The following is a 21,680-nucleotide window of genomic DNA, read 5'->3' as shown; positions in this document are numbered from 1 at the left end:
ATGAGAACAATCATTTTTACACCTATTTAAAATAGTGTTGATTATGTACAGATCGAGTTTGAACTGCTGACATAATTTTGGGTGGATAAGAAGACAAGATTTTCTGCTGCTGAACTGTGTTTTCAGTTACATATCTAGATTACAGATATAAAGCTTTTCTAGTTTTAGGCATGAATGATTGTTTAGGTAGTTTGAACAACATGATGATGCCAGGACCAACCAGCAGGGAGGACACCCAAAGGCCCTGTATGTTAGCGTGCCATTATAAAACCAGGTGCAGATTTATGCCCCAGAACAAGCCTTGTGGGATTACATTATATTAAGTGTTAACTGTCACAAGTAAATGTATTCTAGTTTTTACTTGATCACATTCAAAACATCCAGTCACCACTTACAAATGTGCTCCAGGGGATTGTTGTGTATGTCTGGCCTTCAATAATATAAAATAAAAGAATCACTTTCAACTTTACTTAAGAGCCAACTGCTGTATTAGTATCACTGGAAGGAAAACTGGCTCAAAGTGCCTGCATTCAGTGAGAATGCTGTTAAATGACTGCTTTCCTCCACCCCCATCTGACATCTAACACATTTTTCCTTGTGATAAGGAGCAAAGTTCAAGTTTCATGAATAAAGCACCACTTTTATTCTAGTTTATTTCGCTTCACTCAGTGTGCTTAGAAGATATCAAATATCATAGCCATTTCAATACAGAGCTGCATTATTGTACAAGACTAATTAGGACAAGCTATCGCAAGTGAACTAAGGGTCCGGTCAGGCAGCTTAAAAGACACATTAAAATTATGTGGACGCATATGACAGACCAAACCCTTTAATGCTAAAGGCCTAACCATACACTTCCATGATTTCTAGATACACCAGAAGCAGGTAGATTTTCACGGAGAATTCAAAGTGCCTCCTTTTTAAACAGGTTGCAGGAATTGAAAGGCCGCTTTTTTCATTATGATTACAAAAAAGAAAAAAAAGAAAATACAAATTGTGAGCAGGGTAAGACTCCTCTCATGAGTTTAGGGCCCCGAGAGCAGAGCCCGTGCTGTGCATCAAAACATATTCGGGGGAGAAAAAAAAACAAAACAAAAAAAAAAACAACTCATGGCTGAACTAGAGCAAGGCCAAAACAAAAAAAAACAAACCCCCCAAAACAGCTTCTGCCACAACTCATGTCAAGATCTAGATGTTAGGGACCTTGAAATGAGACACCCTCTCTGTGGTCTAGATGCGGCACAGATCCACTGCTACCGGTAGTCTGAAGCCGAAGGATCCCCTCAGAAATAGTTTCACTTTAAACAGGTGGCATAAGGTAACAGGATTCTTTCAACAAAGAAGGTGCCATGTACTGTCATGTGTGCACATCACACTGCTAAAATTTACCTTAGCACAGCAAGAATATGTGAGATAAATCTAGGCACAAAGCCAGCATCCTGGAAACACATCAGTTTGTTCATTTTATCATAAATACCTTGGATCGCTTTGGTTGAAACAAATGCATTTGGCTTTTTGTTTTAAATATTTCTGACTGGTCTTGTGGGCAACAGAAACATTTGTTTATCTATATATTTGAGGGCACTTCTAACCTTAAGTTTCTATATTCACTTATATTCCTCTTCAATCCAGACTAGCAAACTACTTTAAGAAATCAGCAGACCACCCGCTGCAGGGAGGAAAGTCTCACAGTTCACTCTTATGTCAAGGCTGATGGCTGTAGCTGACAACATATGAGACAAATCAAAATACAGGGAAGGTAGGATTAATAATTTTATGTCTGTGGAATCCTCTGCCACTAAAGTAGCTTTGTGTGTGCGTCCGAGTGTCTCTATTTGCCATATGCACTTCAGTGTGTGTCCCTTTTCATCTGGGCTTCCTAATTTGTGTCCATGTGGTCATCGGCTGGCTCCGGGGCTCCTCCCAATGACGCCGAAGGTTGAGGTTTAGAGGGGCTTTCTTCGTCTATGCGCTGATAGAACAGCACGTAGGCGGCTTTAGTCTGTAATGGCACAACACGGGTAAGATTACATTACTAGAAGAGGAATACTTGACACCAAAGTCAACACACCAGCAAGTGTCAGTACTCATCATTCTTTCACTTGAAAGACTAAAGAAAACAAACACCCAGTGATCACCAGTACACAACACTGAAAACTCACCACTATCTGATCCTCTGTGGCAGATGAGACGCTGCTGTCATCAAAGTAATACCACTTTCCATCCACTTTATTCTTGCCATAAGCCGTGTCTGTTACACAGAGACGGTGTAAGGTTAACGCATGACTTTTCAGGAATTTTGTTCAGGAAGACATAAAAGTCTGATTACACTGCTTCACTATGACAAAAGATGGCATATCAAAGAAAAATAAACTGAGTGTGAGTGCACAATGAAAACAATGATGTACGAGGCTCTACGCCTTATTACATTTTAACCAAATGCAGCGTCCTTGGAGACAGAGTGACTTTCTGAGCACCCCATCTGCTGACACATACTGTCATATACTGTGTTCATGTTTAAAGGCTAAAAAAAACTGCGACCAGCAGTTGGCATCAAAGACTACATAGGGGAAATTTCATTGTATAAATTAAATGCTGACTTACAGTGACCCCCTCCCATTCCTCCATAGTGGTTTGACACAGCAATAAGGTCGTAGACGTAGGGGCCGGCCTTAGGGTCACACACAAACTCAGACATGTTGAGATCCCTGGCAGAGAAAATACCATCAGATGGTGAAACCCTACATGTACTGCACTGTTTAAGCCATCCTTACTAAGTGTGAGTCAGACTTTTGTTTTAAAATAAGGATTTCAGCAACACAATCTGCTCTGTGGTTTCCGTTGGATCAAGTTCCTCAACGGTGTTCTAAGATTGAAATGTAGCTGTTAGCTTAACTGTGAGGCAACTTCCCTTTTATAACACAATAGAACATTTGTGTCTCTCTAATGAGGGAGTGGGGAAAAAGTTAACAAATTAACCAGCGTTGGGAAATCTTATGCATTTGTCACCTAACATCTTAGTCATGTAACAAACTCCATTGTTCCTCAGTCACACACCCACAGCAGCAGGTTTCTGGAGCAACCTTGGGTGTCTAGCCCAAAGTTGCCATGTGGAGGAAAAAACAAAACTGCAAAGCCCTCGATTAATGAACAACCTGGGCAAACAAATTACAAAAATCCACACAACCGTAAAAGATAAGAGCAGAAAGTAGGTCTAAATGTTCTATTTGGGGTCATGCCAGTTTATAAGATAATAATCCACTTCTTGTAAGTTGAATAAGTGTTTCCTCATTCAGAGCTCTGGTTGGTTATTCTGTGAATTTCAAACTACAGCTCCCTCTAGAGTCAAAGCTATACCAATACTACAGTGTTTTCCAGTTCCTTATTTTTAAATTTTCACTATTTTACATGAAACTGCATTAATGGTTGTAATCATTTTTCATACACTTCCTTTAACTTTAACTTAAGACAAATCTTTTTAAAACACACAGTTTTTCCATTTATATTACAAGAGGCCTCTCAATCAACGCTGTAACATCAGTCATGGTTTAATGATGTTAAGAGTTGTCATCTTGATTGACAATGCAAATTGAAATTTAGCTGACATGACTAAGCAAGGAACCATCTTTACAAAGAAGGTTCTGTAAAGAAGTATTATTTTCTACCTTCACTACATGGGTAGCTGCTATGTGGAAAACTAAATCATTGTTTAGCCCATTGCTCTCTTATCTATAAACAAATCACACTAAAAATAAACTGAGAATCATGTCCTTATTTAGTTTTTCAAGAAGTTCTATTTGTAAGTACTGAAGTCAAAAATGTGTGATACTGATCTTGACAACAGTATGCTGACAAAGAGAATTTTAGTTTTTTTTATTTCTCCTACCAAAAGGTACAATATTAAAAAGTTAATTTGTAAAAAGCATGTGACTGAGTATATAAAAGGCAGGAGGATTTTTTTGCATCTGTATTTGCTAATGCTACTGGACACAGCCAATAAAAGGAAAGAGGGAAAACTGAGTAAAATATCAAAGTCCCAAATGGTGAAAAGACCAACTGAGGATTCTGCCACGACAGTACATACCTGATGGGAAAGTCCACCACTGTGTCCAGCTTGTCCCTCCAGCATCGGTTGTATGAGAAACGCTTTAGATGAACCACCAGAATCCGAGGAAGTGACCATAAGTCAAACTTCTTTGTGGCCTGTTGGTGTTTCTTGCATGTTGGACAATACCTACAAGAACATATTCAGTTTAGATAAAATATAATGTGTGTAAACATTTAAGAGTAAGTTATGCTGAAGGGTCCTCACCATGGGTCATGCTCTCCCAGTGTTTCCATTGTTGTAAAGAGCTCGATGCATTCCCTTAGAGCCACAGTGGTTTTCTTTTTTTGGGGCTGCAGCATGCTCTCATGCTTCTCATAAGCCTAAGCACAATATTTACACAAATATAAACAAAGTGTATGAGCGCTGTGTCACAGAACTGTGTGACGAATATCAACTGACCTCTGCTTCTGGTTCATCATAGTAGAGTTTCTTCGACTCTGTGTCCCAGTCGATGGCCACTGTGGAATGTGCTGCAGAGGAGAGAACGTGGAAGAAGCTGTGTTATCGTAAAGTGGCCTGAAAAAAGGAAACTTTCCATGCAATTGAAGTTTAAAGATGTACACTGACGATTAAGTTTGAGGACATTTCCATCACAAGGCAGCGGGCTAATGTTGGCCGTTCCGTAAGAGTTGACTATGCTGAATGTAAAGAGCTTGGTCGTGTCTCCTTTGGACCCATTTTGTAAGTCAGAGGCCTCCTCCTCCTCTTCAGATTGGCCATTTTCTGGCTCTGGACTCACTTGGTGGTCCATGGCCTCCTCTTCACCTAAACAGTGACATAAACCACATCTAATTATTCTTGTTGCAATGCTTTTTGAGTGCTCCTTGATGACGACTCCTCAGCTGGATATGAGTAGTTGATGTCAGCTTCGTACCATCATACAACCCATTCGTTTCATTGCAGGTCCCTGAGTGGTTGCTGCCATTGCTGGAGCTGGCGCTGCAGGAGGCCCCATCTGATAAGGGACTGCCACAGCCACCCAGGCTGGCATTGAGACTAGAAGATGTAGAACATTCAGGGGCCTGACTGCAGCTGGATATGGTGGCTGAGGCTGACGCCCTGCTTTCAGTAGAAGGGCTCTGGGAGCGTTTTACATAGCGTCTGCAACACACAACAAGGAATACGAGTTAACATGGTTAACCAATTCTGGAAAGAATTCAGGGTGTGCATGTTCTGCTCCCTTTCCATTAAACTTCTTCATGCCAGATGTACTGTATGCACACTGCTACTACACCATAATATAGCTGAATTTCTTTTTACCAATACAGTAGGTTCTTACCCAATCCTCTCTAGGATCTTATCATAAAGAACGTCTGCTATGAGGTTATGTCTGGGCACGGTGATAAGTAAAGGCTGGCCAAACAGCATGGTGCTTGTGGAGCTTCCAGCATGCTTTGAGTGGCGCTCCCTGAAATAAACAGGCAGGCTCATCCTTTCACTGTTCTCCTCCTGTACCTCATACCTGCAGAGAGCGTTGACACAAAAAAGGAAACACGTCTTACACTCACATTGTACAACCACAGTGAGTGAGTTCTCAGATCATCACCAGGTCAATAACACAAACTTACACAAAGATGTCATCCTTTTCCATGATTTGGTTGAGACCATCATCCCGTCTATAAAGTTTATGGAATCTGTGATTGTAAACATCTGCCACCACCATCTACAAAGATAAAGGAGGCAAATTTAGAACAAACTATAAACTGTTTCCCAAGAGTAAGAAAAACAAACATGTGAGCATCATAAATTAGACAAAACTCGTGATGTAAAAGAATAAGATTCTAACATTTTCTGGAGAGATTCCACAGAGTTTGGACAAGGCGCTGCACAGGTCTGTTATAGTACCCAGTTTGGGGACCACCACCCGATACTGCAAGACAAAGAAAACAACATATGATGTTCTCAGTGACTATGCTGCTATTTTAAAGAGATATAGAAATATATCTTAGACATATCAACTATCAAATTTTTTTTTAAATCTCCAAATCGTAGATACTTATCAGTTTGACTGTGGATTTAGGTCTGGAGCAGCGAGTGAAGGTTAATGCCAACTCACCTGTGTGGGTCTTGACTGAGGGTCTGATCGCACCAGGAAAACTTCCATGGTACGGTCCTTCTTCAAGGGCAGAGGCAATGTGAGGTAGCAAAATGGGTCAAAGGTAACAGATACCTTGGAGCACTCTGGGCATACCAAGGTGGATTTGAAGAGGCCATGGAAAATATCAACTATAATAGAGTCATTGCGCAAACGGTGGTTTGTCCAGGCTTCCTTGGCAACAATCTGTAGTTCACCAAGCAGTGGAGAAAAGGAAGAAGACCTCCATTAGATGGCATTTTAAAACCATCAATTCAACGATGATATTGCTTTCTTGTTACTATACAGAAAAACTATTTCATGTCTAGCTGTCAGTATAAAGCAGACTGGCAGTCATTCTGTTTCAAATTTAAAGGTTCTGTAAAGGTTGATATTTCGGCACCACCATGAGAGAATCAGACAGACTTTTACTCTTTAGAGACAAAACAACACGATATCTACATCTGTACTATACCTCATCTGGACGGCCCTCTGCATCCCTTAGGGCCAAGTAAGGCTTCTTCTTGACCCTATTCAGATCTTCATGGAGCCCGTCAAGAAGGAAGGCCAACAGCTCCTGAGAGTCCTGCTGCTGATAGCCTGAAAACTGGGGGGCAAAGCGTCCGACCTGGGTCTGACAATCAAAGGATGATTATTATTACCTTCATAGGCCTCGATGAGTTTGCCTGAATGTATTCAGTCGGTATACACCGACTTCAGTTCAAGCTATTTGACACAACTTACTTTGAAGGTACGTGGGGCCACATAACTGCTGCGGCTGAGCCACATTTGTTTTACTAGATCTGCATAGGCCTCAGCTATCTCCCCCCTCATTCCCAGAGGATTCTCTCTGTTTATCTCTGCCTCATACTGGTCAGTGAGGAAGTACTCTGTGAGTGGAGATGCATTGCTCAGGCACTGAGGGAACAGGAACCAAAAAAAGAAAAGACACGAAAAAGGATTAAGTGCACAGAAATATTAAAGCTCACTTCCACTAAGCGGAAGCTGCAAATGCTTGTTGTTTTTTTTACCTGAAGGGCAGAGTTCATGAAGCACGTATTTCCCAAATTACTGAGCCCACATAAGCCAGGCTGCGATTGTGACTCCCTGTAATTGTAGGAGCTGTATGAATTGTAGCCCCCATATCTGTTGGCAGAAAGGATGTGATAGTTTGTCTGTAGTATTGTATTCAGGATACAGCTGTTAACACATGGTAATCAAGTAAGCTAGGTGCATATAAAATCCCAGTTGTCCTACAAATAAGCCTATAAACTACGTGCTCTTTATTATTCAGCATACTAGTACACTAAAGCATGCATGCAATCTACATTTTTTTTAAACTTAAATATGGTCAGACAATAGACAACGGGCATCTTTAGATCTTTAATCACTCTCAATGTAACAAAAACTAATATTTTCTCATTTACTGTCTACATATTTCTGCAAATTTCATTAAAGCAGCAGACTACATAAAGAGCAAATGCATGCAGCTGATTATACCGACACAACATATGCAGTTGCAAACTACTGAAATTTGGTGTGAATATATTTTGTGCTTTATTCTGGGTGACATCAAGGAGCTAAAACAAATAAATACAAATTTAATTAAAAAACTGAGATGTTAAAAGGATAAGATAAAGACTAATGGCATTACAGACAAAGTAAAACATCACACTCCTAGTTTTGCAGCCTGTCAAGAATTTTTGTTTGTCTTACAAACTACAGAGTGGTCTGTGGGAACACAATGTGATATAATGATTTGTAAGAATTTTAACAAGTTGGAAGATGTCGTCACATTTCCTTGAAATATCTTTGAAAACTCCACTTGTTGAAAACTTAGATTGGATATTGGAAAGTTGTTTTTCCCCTCTTTTTAAAATTAAGTGACAAGCTGTGTGTAAACAGTGAAAAGAAATATCACTCCTATGCCTTACAAGCTTTGCCAGTATTTATCCATGAGAGGTAAAGTTTCAATAAACAACAAAAGAGAGGGGAGAAAAAGTAGATCAGAAAAGGTGCCTTGCCTGTTGCTGGATGAGGTGCTGTTGTTCAGCGTGTATCCAGGGCTGCAGTTGCTGTCTCCATTGGTTACTGTTGGGGATGCGTTTGAGGAGAGTTTTGGAGAGGTAGTGAAATTCCTGGATGGGGTTGTACTTGATCTAGTAAGAAAGAATGAAATCGTGTTTCAGAAAAGCACATTCTTAAATATGTAAACAAACATGCCTGCGTGACTGGAGAGGAGAAGAAGTAAAAAAAAAAAAAAAAAAAAAAAAAAAAAAAAGCTTACTTGGGATGTGAAGCTTGTCTAGGCCACGTACCATCCTCATTTTTGCGCTCAATCACAAGCACCTGGGAAAATATTCGACATGAAAGCTAGGTTGGCACACCTGAATTTCATGCATGACTTTACACATCTCAGGCTTGAGTTTAATGCTACACATATGCCATATGCCACCAAAACTACATTAGCCATAGTTAGGTTTATGACCTGCACTTTTGTGACTAACTAATGTTTCTTTATTCTAATACATTGTATTTTTCTTCTAACTTGAAAGCTGCTATGACTGATCTGGAATTCAGTGGCCGCTGTTATAAAAAAAAAAAGAATTGAATTAATGCCTTCATCTTCTCTAACCTTGATTGTGAATATAACACACAAGTTTATTATTGAGCTGTAGTCAAACAATAATCTCAGTCTTATTTGAATAGCACTACCTGTCCCTGGAAAAGACCAGCATCCTGTACGGTGCTGTCTGGCTTGTTCAGCTGCTCGTACGTATTGCTCATGTATTTGTTCCAGAGCCTGGTCTCTTCCTCTGATGGGATATTGAACAGTGTTCTCATCTCCTTCTCTATAGTGTCTAAAAATGAGAAAAGTTTGATAAATAAGCATGAAGAGTCAAATAGTTTTATTCAGCAAACACCAACGTATAAATTACACATGTGGATGCTCACCTATAGTATCAGCTTTACTGAAATGACGTGTAACAACATTGTCCATATTGTCATTCTCACACAAGTTCAGCTCCAGCAAATAGACCTCCACTTTACAGTGCTTGACAAACATGCCATGTTCAACGACCTAGAGAAGAAAAGAGACATTTGGAAGCCCAGTCCACGCACTCTGGTACAGGGCTAAAATTAAGAATATCTTTAACAGCCTTACCTTCCTGACGATAGGTCTCTGGCCCTCAAGGCAGCCGTACCAGCTCACTAGCTTATTCCATGCCTCAGTAGGTACTAGGACATAATCAAGCTCATCTATAAGGTGCTCTTTCAGGGCTTGAGTCTCATGGTCTTTAAGGAGAAAAAGGGAAAAAACAAAACAAAAAAAACAACACACATAAGTATAAGCTAAAGAACTAAATGTTTTGTTTTTTTATTTCTGTGTGGAACTTATATTGTTCAAGCAAAATCAACAGCAGTCCATTAGGGGATTCTTTTTAAAATGACAATTTTACCTGAGAACAGGCCAGAGTTATCAATTGGTCCTGGATAGAGGCTTCGTTCTCCAACATTGTACATATCCCAGCTGTCAAACCCCACATACTTCTTCCACTGTTTGAACCACCGACTGTCTATTAGATACCTAAAACAAATTGATCAGTCACAGTTAAAGAAAAACATATCACTCGTTGGAAGATCCTCTTTTCCCCTTAAAAGCTTTAACATTTATATCTCGTAATGGATTTCTTCCCCCAGCATAAAAAAGGGTCAAGAGATTCTAAAAGGTATGGTATAAAAGGGCACACAGCCCTACACTTTCCCAGAAGATTATGCAATACCAAACTGCCTTGGCATTTATAGTAACTGCAAGCTAGTTTGACTTAATCTCATCTAAAGAATCTCCTTTGGTTAATAAACTTGTATCCACACTGCAACACGCATTCAAATGCTAATTCAAAAAGCTGGACTATGGCTCTTTCGTGTCAACACTGTAAAATTAACGGGCTTCAAAGTGTCAAACAAACAGTTGCATGATCTTATCCCGAGATTAGTTTTGCCAAGCTATGCCTGACAGTGTTTAAGGCTCCTGGAAATGAATACCAAAGGACAGTAGTTCAATTTTAACAATACCATAAATGGAAGGGCCGAGTCATTTAAATAACTCCAGAAAAACAGGTTAGCTTTGCAGCTAGTGGCTGCAAGAATGAACGTGACCTGGTCGTTTGGCACCCACTTCTATTAACAAATGAGATTAACGGGCACGCTTGCCCATCTCACATGTCTGTGGTGTTGTGTTTACTGGCTGAGGTGAAGCCTCTTTAGTACACCGGCTGCAGTATGCCCAGGCCTGAGCAGTGTTAATGGTCTGAAACTATGTTAGCTAACATAGTTGGCTTGCCGGTAAGGGGAACGTCACACGGTTTAACCGGTATGTCATGACAAGCAGGTAACTACTTCTCACATTAATTCTGTCAGCGGGCCCATTTCCTCATCATCATCCCGCAACTGACAACGAGACTGTTTCACTGGAAAAAGAAACTACAATCTGAATCCAGGGCCTTAGCTATTCTGACAGCCCACTAGCTACCACGACTGCTAACGCCGCTCAACTCATCACAAAACAGGCACTAATTAACGTGCAAATGAGTCACTTGGCAGCTGGGTTGCTTGTGTGCGTCAAGGATAATATCTGTTAATACAGGCATTAGTACTAATAGAGAAATTCAAATGTCGGGCTGACTAGCAGCAAGCGTGCTAGCCTGCCAAACTATCATTAGCACAGCAGCTATCGAGTTCAAGCTTACAAGCATTGCTGTCATTAGCTTGCTAGCTTAGCATGCTAACACTTCCTGTTTATCGGCTAATGATAGCTAAAGACCCAAGTATTGGTGGCCGCTAGCTTACCATTCGTCACCCTTTCTCAGAGACGTTTTCAAAAGAGACCCAATAGTCTGTTTTTGACTTTCGGTTGAAGGAGTCGGTATTTGTGCAGCTACCGGCTCCGAGTCGGAGTCCGTTGCGTTACCCGACTCGGGTCCGCCTCCCTCGGCCATCATGCAGCCTGTGTGCCGGTAACGTGAACGCGCTGAAACACACGCACTGGGACGGGCTTCATTTGCCTCATTCTTCCTCTACGGGTGGTGCATAGCCGCGGAGAGCTGCTATTGCACTCCAGCGTTCAGTCACTAACACTACTAAACCGGTAAGTTACGGGACATTCAAATGCCAACTGACTGACAGCGAGTTTCCCATAAAAATGATCTTACAATTCTGTGCTTCAACTCTGTGTTCGCTAACCTGATGATAACTTTCACTTACATGATAGGTTTTTAGAGCTCGTTATCCTCCAGGCAGTTAGATAAAGCGAAGACTGTAAATTTTAACGGGGACCGAATGCAAATGTTTTGTGTAACAATGAGCTATTATTACTGACGAGGACAAAATTATTATCCTCGCTATGATTTAAAAGTTTTTGTCAACATTTGTCCAAGTGTTTTTTTTTAATATAGCAAGGGGTTTACAACATAGCATTTGCAAACATAATATTGCTCTTTAGAAAGCATAAATAATTTCAGAAAAAAGGATGATTACCAGGGTCAGTATTATTACCCCCCCCGAAAAACTGGTCTTTTCATTGACCCACAGCACAAACCGTTGTTGTGCAATGACGGGTTTTAACTTTGTAATGCTCAAAGCTTGCAAAATCAGGTCAAAACTGAGGACTGTCTTTCAGTTTACACATAGTATTAAAACCCTTAGCAAAGATTTGAGCTGTCACCAGAGAAAGCATTATACCAAAAGCAAAATTAATCAATTTAGATTTCTGTCAAGAAATTCAAAGAGTGCCACACAGTACAGAACAAGCCTGGCATATGAAGGTATGTATCTTGCGAAATGTGAGAGCTTGTACTGGCAGAGATAGGAAGCAAAAGATTTCAGACACTGTGGAAAGAAATCAAGTGAGAGATGTGTCTAAAGAACAACTGCCAAGACATTACTCAATGACTGAGCCAAGTCAGAAATGATAGTCTCAAAGAAGACAATCACTAGAACCCTGCACAGGAATGGACTGCGAGGTTGCAGACCAAGAAAAACTCCACTTATGCAGGAATGACACCTTTAGGCTAGACTGAAGTATGCTAAAGAAAACTTGGAGAAAGACTCTGTATACTGGAAGTGTATCCTTTAGTCAGATGAGACAAAGCTAGAGCTCTGTGCTCATGGCTCATAGAAATGCTGCTTGTGTTTGAAGAAGTAAGAGGCGTACAACCCAAAGAACACCATCTCCACCATGTAACACAGTGGTAGGAGTATTGTGCTGTGGGGATCAGTTCATCTGAAATGTGAAATCTTCTCAAGGTGTAAGGAATTGTGAAAAAAGAAGGATTTGTGAAGATAATGACACAATTATAAGTCTCTGCTTGTGAAGAACAAAGCATTTTAGGTCCTCACATAGGGGAGAAAAGCGCTATATAAGAACTAGTCCATTTATTGTGTAGTATTTGAGATATTCATGTTCAAACATTGCTTTAGATTTCAAATTGTGGAAAAAAACATTGGAAGAGGGTCAATGGATGATTTTCTTTTTTGAGAAAAGTACATCTTGAAATGTATTTTATATGAAGTTAATATTTCATAGCCACCATTATATACCCAGTCTTTGTACCATGCAATCAAAAATGGTCAAGCAGAAGGCTCATGGTGATGAGATCAAATGACTCCATTCATAGACACTGCACTTTTTTCCCTAAGGGACATGGTCATGAATGTAGCCTTTTCACAGCTCTAATCGCTTGTCTTTTCTATAGATCGAAATCCAGATTTCACTTTGGTCACAGTTCTTACTGCGACACTGCCCAGTTGAGCAGGCTTTGTGACTGAAGCCTCTTTCAAGTCACTTTTTCTTCTTTTGTGCCATTTTGACTACATCCATCCTGCCTTATATCAACAGTTCAGGCTGGTGTTGATGGTGTAGGGAATATTTCCTTGGCACACTTCGGACCCCTTTGTTTTCCACAGAGCATAATTGGATGCTTACGTTACATTTTACACCTGTGTTCAAGCATGATCATCCTTCATGTTCCTCAATTCATTTGTTCACTTGCCTGCATTTCTTTATGCAATGTAAACATGACTGACAGGCTGTTAAAACAAGATTGCAGTATAATTAAAAGACAACAACTTACTTTTGAGTGACATTTTGTCCATTTAAAAAAAATTCAACTTACTACTAATCATCCTAACCCAGGTAAATGAAGCAGACACTGTATTGTGGAAAACTGACAACAAAAGAGTAACGTTAATGTCCAAGGTATCTATTCAAATCCTTTACTGAGGATGAATGTGCCATGTGTATTATTTGAATATTCAGCTGTAGTGCTTTTTCTTCCCTTACACTGAACGCTATTATTCAAAGAAACAAAAAAGAGAAAACCCAGCACAAAACAAAAACATCTATTTCTTCATATTTGAAAAGTGTTAGTGTACATGGAAAACAAATACAACTATTTTGAATCAAAACAGACTTTATACTGTACAAAACACAAGGGAGTTAATTACAAAATAAACAGTCTACATACTTCAAAAACAATATCTCGATGACAAAACTCAACATTTCCCCTGCCACAAAACAAACAAACCTAACCTGTTCTGGACCTGCTTCTATCTGCAATCTAAAATATGAGCAATGATGGATGGTTAAAGCATTATTAAATATAGATCATTTTGACCTGTAAAACTGTTTTATGTACTATTTTGTTTTTAAATGACACATACAAAATGAAGACAGCTAATCTAGCTGTGCACGACATTAGGAAAAAGAAGCACTAGGCAGTTCAGATTCTATTACTTAATGGCATTATGATTGCATTCAGTTTCAAGCCAACAAGAACACATTAAAAAACAAACAAAAAAAACCCCATCATGTAATTTCTCTAGAACAGCCCTTTCTTTGAAATAACAAAGCAGGGCTCCCTATTATGCATGAGGCAGCAGTAGAACCAGTGTATTTGTGTTCATTTCAGTTCATTTAAGGACAGGAATGGAAGGTAGATACAAGTGAAAAGACCACTACAACAAATTACACGATGTAAACTTTGCATATGAAGGGATTTGTCCCAGTTTTGTGGTTTCAGATAAAAAAAAACAAAAAACAAAACCCCAAAACAAATCCCTGAAATAATCAAATTTCAAATTGGATTCTCCAACAAGGAAGTGATTAGGCCTTCAGAAGATTCCGCTTGGCAGCTCCTTGCTGAACATGCCATCAAAGTCCAACTCCCGGCTCATCAGATCATCCTCTACATTCTCAAGCGCCCACTGATGGTCAGTCAGTTCCAGTGCCTCCCACTCAGCCTAAAAATCAAAAACAAACAGCACATGAAATTCCCAAAGCCCCATGCCACCAACCCCAACCCCTCTGTAGTTAATTCAACTAATTATAGACATAAATACTTTGAAAGCTTTATTTGTATCTGCAGGCATGGCCATGGCAGCACCGCTCATCTGCTCCTGCATGATCCTCGACTGGTCTGCGCCTGTGGGCATTCAGTCACAAAGCAAACACAATCAGTATGTGGGCATTTTCACTAAAGTCACATGATGTAATCTAATTATCCGTTTTAACATTTAAACCAATTTCAACTTTGTGAAAGACTCCACTTACCGTTATCTTGGCCTAGGATTAAAGAGTACATGCTTCGAAGTCCAAACACATTCAGGAAATACCAGGATGCTGAGCTCACCCTGCATAATACACACGCGCAAACAAATCACAATGTCATCACACACTAGCTTAAGCATTTTCATATCAATAAATAATCAGTGGTGCAGTATGAGTCCAAGTATCTTGCTTTATTACCAAGAAGCATCCAATGAGAGCAACTCTATTCCTTGTTGCAGCATGGGCTTAAAGCGCAGCGTGAGAGGGAAGGGAACCTTAGCTGTGCGAAGGAAGCACAAGCAGAACATCGGCATGTAATTTCTATTTAAATGATATCTTGACAAAGGCAAACTTGCTTTTGTGTGGGTCAGGGAGATAAATTACTTGTTACAAATCCTGAAAAAGTCCAGTTGATCCAGCCACCGATGAGGATCATGGGAAGCACGTTGGTTACGTTGCCCTTCATCATATCTGTCAGCATGCTCGGATCTGTGAACATTTTATGGGTAAAGAAAAAACTTTAAACGCCAGAAAACTGAAAAGATATTAATAAATACTTTTTGCACATTGGTAGGAGATCTAGCTTCACTCTTGATGTAGAGACAGGTGTCAAGGTGTTAAGTTGCTGGTTGGCCAACCTGCAGTATGTATGCTGGTACCATGTACTCTAGAACTAAGGCTGATGTAGACTTCTGTGGGGAACCTTTGTAGAGTCTATGACGTCACCTACGTAAGTTGCAGACATTTATCCTTGTGTGTGGTTATGTGTTAACTACAGTGTGGTCGTGTCCTGGTGTTTTACATGCAGTCCCAAGTAGGGATGGGTACCGGTATCTGGCGCCTTGATGGCACCGGTTCTGACATAAACGGTAGTAACCAGACCGAAAAGCAGCGCACATTTCGGTGCTTTTTTTTTCCTGAGCTGTGATACATTTTAGATTCTAGCCAATCATTTTACGTTTCCGAGGATAGTAGGCGGGGCCAGGTACGTACATTCTTTTAGAGCAGAGCTACAGATTAAAAATGACCAAGGCAAAGCGGTCAAAAGTCTGGCTGTACTTCACAGCAAAATATGAAAACTCAGCAGCCTGCAACAAGTGCTTTAAGCTGATACTGTGATACTGTCAAAGGAGGTAACACCTCAAATCCGATGAAACACCTGGCGACGCATAGCGGGTTTTTTTAAAAGCCAAGAAATGCGCTGTATTTGATAGCTTGCTGCGAGACCTCACACCGGGCACATCTACTGCGGGTGGGTTGCCTGTTATCGGACCCGGAGTTAGCAACATCCCCCAAAAACCCGAAGAGGAGAGTCCTGGCCCCTAGCCCTGCCAGTGTAGCAGAAATGATGAGGATGATGATGCAGCAGCAGCCGTTCTTCTCTGCGTGAGTAGCTTAATGTTGTTAGTGTGTAATTTATGTTGAGTAGGCTAACCACGTTATTACATTAATGCACGTAAGGTGAACTAGCAAACATCATCATAGCTACATGCGGCTGTCTTCTTGTTTGATGGCAGATACTCCCTTCACCCTGGCCAAAAAGGCTAAAATGACCAAAGAAAAAGTGGAAAACAGTTAAACATGAGAGGTTTTTGGACAAAGTTTGTGTTTTTTCCATTGATTAAGCACTGCTTCCAGCCAAGAGTGATACCATATATCCCCTATAGCTGCAGAAAAGGCTAACATTGTTATCTTTTTACAAAAAAAACAGCTAAACATAAGAGGTTTTTGGACCAGTTTTGTGTTCTCCATTCTTTAAGCACCGGTTTAAGCACCGGCACAGTTTCAAAAGTACCGGTTTGGCACCGGTATCGGATAAAACCTAAACGATACCCATCCCTAGTCCCAAGTCAACAGAAAAAAAGAAAATGCTTTCTGGTAACCAGGTTTTAGTTTTTCCCTGAGCCAAACCTATTTGTCCCTCTAGTCTTTCCACTTCTTTGTACATTTCCCCCATATCAATCCTGATAGTTTCAGCACTCTCCCCCTCCAGGAATTTGCTGACATGTGGGAGTCCTTATACTGATGCTATTATACTGGTAACTTCTCTTTATAATTAGATGATGATTGTTATTGCCTCACTGTTAAATTCAAAAAATATGCAGTGGAAAAAGTTAATGTACAGGAGGAATCGACGGTGCAGAACGAGCCAAGCATAATAGTTGTGGGCTGTGTGGATGTGTTGTGTAGTTACAGTTCCAGGGAAGTGCATTTTAAGTTGTGCTGTAGGGTTTCAGAGGGGTTTGCATGAATCCCCAGTCAGTCTGCTGAAGAGTCCTGCTCTAGGCTGTGCTTTGTTTTTCATGCAGATTGGTTTAACACTATGAGACAACACTTTACATGGTCACATTTCAGCCATCTGAAAAAAGACTTTTTGGGGGTTTACATTTTACATTTATCTCAATAACAATAAAATTTTATTTGACTTTTTAACTATGCACCTGAGCCGAGAATCTTCTGAGACCTCTCCACTTGGCCGAGAAAAAATGTTAGTACTGTCTCCCAGTTTAATAGTGACTTAGTAAAACTCTCACAGGGCCTGATTAAAAAGGGTCTAAAAAATGTTATTTCAGTGAGGACATTCAGTTGACCCTCTTGCTATTTGTGTGATCATCCCGCTGATGAAGGCTGCATAGAATTGAGTCATCACCACTGCATTGTTGCATTTTCCATATCTTTGTATTGATCACACCTAAAAACGATGGCATTATTGAACTAGATTAGAGATTTGAGCTACTTCTAAAGAGATCAACCACAAATGTGCAGGATCTAACCCGCAGCGTTTCATTAGGTCAACATTTTCATTCATACTTCTCCTTCCTCTTTGTTGTGTTCTTTCAGTACTGGATGACACACAAAAACACACCAATGAGCTCTGCGGTTATGTAATCACTGATAATATGTTACCATAACTGCATTACATTACAAGACAAGTAGTAATGCTCTTTGCAGCCACATCATCTGATGTTATGAATCAATCAACACACTTTAAATATTGGTATGACAGCTTTGTACATTCAGTATGCTTTTACTGACAGTGACTTTGAAGAAGAGGATGAGGTTGAGCACCATTTAGTAACAAAACGAAGACGAGTACCCCATCTGCAGCCAGCTCCAGGACCAGAACAAGCCCACCAGACAGCAAGTGAAGAAATATGGATGTCAATAACTGGTGAAATTGAATGGTCTTCTTGCCCAAGAAATGAGCCACCCTGCAGAGCTGTTACTGTGATAAGCCAGGGCCAACACGGCTGACAGTTACTCATGTGCAGGACATCAAGTCTTCATTTGAGCTTTTCATCCCAGATTCCATCCAGAAAATTATTCTGGATTGCAGTAATCTAGAAGGATGGTGTGTTTTTGGAGAGAGGTGGAAGGAGATAGACCAAATTCATCTAAGAACCCCAAAGGCCTACTTTGGGGTTCTCATCCTTGCAGGAGTTTTCAGGTCCAAAGGGGAATCCACAGAATCCCTGTGGGATGCAGAAACTGGCAAGAACCTTTCCGTGCATCAATGTCTCTAAAAAACTTCCACAAAATTTCCAGGATTATCCGTTTTGATAACCGAGACGACAGACCAGCTCGATGGCAGAGAGACAAGCTAGCTGCCATCAGGACAGTGTGGGATAAGTGTGTGCACCACCTCCCCCTGTTTTTTACCCTGGGCCTAATGTCACCATTGATGAGCAGCTGATCCCATTTAGTTGTGAAACATATTGCTTCACGTGTAAATGTGTTGTGTCTTTCCACTCACTCCACTTGATTATAACTGATTTATTTTTTTATAACATTTTATAAAAAAAAACCAAAAAACGAGAAGCACATTAATTCATAAATGTGATCTAACAAAGGTAAAGGGAAAAAATTAACCATGTTTGCTGTTCATATGGCTTGTAATTGGGATGAAGTAAACATCTGTTGAGTAATTTAACATAAAATTGTTTGATAGTGTTAATTTGGAAAGCCAAAACTCTAGCGGGTCCACCAGACCCATGAACATTGGCTGAGTAACAAAAATATGAACACCACACAAGGGTTAAGACCATGTGTAAGGCAAAAAAAACAAAAACAAAAAAAACATTTTGTATGGTTGGATCTTAGCAAGGTTCCAAGTAGAGCTTCAACATGCAAGAAATGGGAGTGAGACTAAACATTTTTTTGAGCATGCAAAACTGAAAACAATGCTTAACTGAAACAGGCTGCTATCAAGTGGTCTTAAACTTTTGATTGGGACTGTAGTAATAATAATAATAATAATAATAATAATAATAATAATAATAATAATAATAATAATAGGCAAGAGAAAAATTTGTATTGTGCTGTTCTGGTTTGCTCCAGCACTTTCTCCTCCTCTGCCTCAGAAACTCTTAACCTTCTTCCTAACTCACTTTCCACCTAAGGAGTTGTGTAATCAGCCAAGACTCTTTATGAATTATTTTACCAGGACTCAGCCGTAGCTTTAAGTGGAAATTCTGAGAATCTGTTATTAAAAAGATTTGTGAAAACACTGCTCGTGTCCCATGTCTTTCAGCCACATACTAAACAACCACTTTTTCTTTTAGAAATTAGAAGTTGTTACAATTTCACAGCTTGCTCTTTATTTAAAAAAAAGAAAAAAAAAAAGAAAAGAAAGAAAGAAAAGAAAAAAGTCTCACCTGTCATTGGAGAGGGTGGGACAACCTTTCTCTTGGTCTTCTTGAAGAATCCGTCTTCTTGGTTATTGAAGTAGAACTTCCTCATCAAAAAGGACTAAAACACACAGAAATAATCACTGATATAGTCAAAGCACATACAAGTAAACAAATACATTGGAGTTCTCACTCAACTTTGCAACTCACTTTAGGCAGCCTACCTGTTTGGGAATGTATTTTCCATTTTCTCTGAGAATTCTGCTCCGAATAAGTACCTGGCTGGATTTGAAGAAAAAGTCACACATATGAGCTCAGCATTGTTTTTCCTCCTTGTGATTCGGTTTATAATTAGATATGATGTATGACGCACCTGTCAGAAACTTGTTCTAATGTCAGCTTTTTGTCACTTTGAAGGAGAATAGATACATAATGCCGTATAACCCCAACCAGAAAAGTGATGAAGACAATGGGCAACACCACCCAAAGTCTAATATTGGAGTCCAGCAGAAGCTCCGGCTCAGCCATTCTGTCTGGTTACCTGACAGGAAAAATAAATAATTAAATAAATAATAACAACAACAACAACAACAACAAAGCAAAAATAAGAACGGCAAACAGAAAACAAGTCTAGCTGCTTAACCGAAGACACCAGCATGCTTTTGTTTGTAATAAATAAAAGAGAAGCTGATGTCGGGCTGAGACTGACGCTAGAGGGATGGGCTGTCAGGTCCTCCGGTTAGCTAGCCAGCGCCCGTGACATTAGCGACTGACACTGAGCTAAGAAAATCCAGTTAAACGACACCATTTGAGTTCATCTTCGCTGTGTGGTAACTATATGTTGAAAGCGTCAACATCTTTATTTAATAAAACTGCTATGTGGATTAAGAAAGCTGACGCTAGCGGAGTGCTAATGTTAACATTAGCCGGGTGGCTACCTGCTTCTGGATGTATGGGTCACTGTAGATGAGAGCTGGCCAGTGGTCTCAGCACAGCAACCGCCGCTCCTAGTGTGTTCCCCAGCGGCGACAGACACACCCCATGCACCGTGTGAGGTAGTTAAATAACTTATATAATTTCTAACGGTTCGCATCCACTACTGTGACCACTGCTCTGCGTTGGCTCTGGGAATGAGGAAGATTTTCTGCTTCTGCAGCTCATCCGCGTCGCAATCACTGGGACTGCAGCGCCACCTCGCGGGGATGTACGCATTGCATTTTGCTTTTTCTTCTTTGTCACACCAACCCTCTGCATGTCATCCTTCACCACATCCGAAAGGTTATGGTTAACCTTTTTATTTACTATATTACATTATTACATTATTTAAGGCTTAACATATGTCTTTCGGATTTTCCTGTTTCATGTTTTTCGTGTCTTCAATGACAACTTGCAATAGTGCAAATACTGTTTCACAGCACTGTACAATCCCTCAATTCATCTTTTTCTTTCCTTTTTTTCATATTTGTCACATTGAAATGTGTCAGATCATCAAAGAAATGTTAATAGTAGACAAAAATAAAACCAGAGTAATTACAAAATTCAGTCTTTAAACTAGGGTTTTGTTAATTTAAGCAAAGGGGTTACCCAAGTCTACCTGGCCTAATGATAAATAGTAAGTTCAGTGTAAAGTTAGTGTTCATAATTAAACAATAATAGAGGGACTGCATAAAAACGACATCCACAGGAGAGTTCCAAGAAGAAAACCACTGCTGACCAAAAAGAACACAAAGGCTCACCTCACATTTTCCAAATCCATTTTGATGATTCCCCAGACTTCTAGGGAAATATTTTGTAGACTGATGAGACAAAAGAAGGTTTAAGTCATGTTACATCCTATCATAGAGCATTTTATAAAAAGGACATCGGACATCGTACCAGCAGTCAAACTTTGTGGTGGTAGTTTGTTGGTCAGGGGCTGCTTTGCTGCTTCAGGCCAACTTGGTGTAATTTATGAAGCCATGAATTCTACCAGAAAATCCGGAAGGAGAATGTCTGTTTTTTTCTGCATTGTCATTAAATGAAATCATCAATTAAAAACTGTATTTTGTATTTACTCTGGTTTGTCAGATTCTTTTTTTGTTTGTTTGTTTTTTGCTGATCTGAAACATGTAAGTATGCAAAATATGCAAAAAACAAAAAACCCAAACAAACAAAAAAAGAAACCGATTTTACTGTTTTAATGCACCGCATTAGGGGACACCTTGTTGTAAAGGATCATAACCAGTAGGTGGCGGTAATGCTCACTTAAATGCTTTTTAATGC

At 39.9% G+C, this 21,680-nt stretch overlaps 2 protein-coding genes across 2 annotated transcripts; both read right to left on the bottom strand.

The window, feature by feature from the left end:
* Positions 1–635: 635 nt before the first annotated feature.
* usp4 (ubiquitin specific peptidase 4) lies at positions 636–11,226 on the bottom strand. The gene is made up of 22 exons (XM_085406550.1): positions 11,034–11,226; positions 9,644–9,771; positions 9,349–9,479; positions 9,138–9,264; positions 8,898–9,043; positions 8,470–8,531; positions 8,207–8,341; positions 7,214–7,328; positions 6,927–7,100; positions 6,658–6,816; positions 6,165–6,389; positions 5,895–5,978; positions 5,677–5,771; positions 5,388–5,570; positions 4,983–5,209; positions 4,676–4,873; positions 4,508–4,578; positions 4,313–4,428; positions 4,085–4,234; positions 2,605–2,708; positions 2,163–2,251; positions 636–2,002 (listed from the first exon to the last, which is right to left on the bottom strand). Exons 1-22 carry the CDS (start codon positions 11,183–11,185, stop codon positions 1,880–1,882), a joined length of 2,994 nt encoding a protein of 997 aa, XP_085262676.1. The 5' UTR covers positions 11,186–11,226; the 3' UTR covers positions 636–1,879.
* A 2,329-nt stretch (positions 11,227–13,555) lies between these two features.
* emc3 (ER membrane protein complex subunit 3) lies at positions 13,556–20,592 on the bottom strand. The gene is made up of 9 exons (XM_085406549.1): positions 20,357–20,592; positions 19,792–19,959; positions 19,643–19,700; positions 19,446–19,539; positions 15,175–15,279; positions 14,989–15,070; positions 14,794–14,873; positions 14,583–14,665; positions 13,556–14,483 (listed from the first exon to the last, which is right to left on the bottom strand). Exons 2-9 carry the CDS (start codon positions 19,944–19,946, stop codon positions 14,355–14,357), a joined length of 786 nt encoding a protein of 261 aa, XP_085262675.1. The 5' UTR covers positions 19,947–19,959; positions 20,357–20,592; the 3' UTR covers positions 13,556–14,354.
* Between the last annotated feature and the right edge of the window lie 1,088 nt (positions 20,593–21,680).

This window comes from Rhamphochromis longiceps, linkage group LG5 (genome assembly GCF_057381845.1).
Source record: "Rhamphochromis longiceps isolate RC_006_pf linkage group LG5, R_longiceps_female_GT1.1, whole genome shotgun sequence".
Classification (NCBI taxonomy): domain Eukaryota; kingdom Metazoa; phylum Chordata; class Actinopteri; order Cichliformes; family Cichlidae; genus Rhamphochromis; species Rhamphochromis longiceps.
The sequence above is the reverse complement of the archived record's forward strand: the minus strand, read 5'-3'. Positions and strand labels throughout refer to the sequence as shown.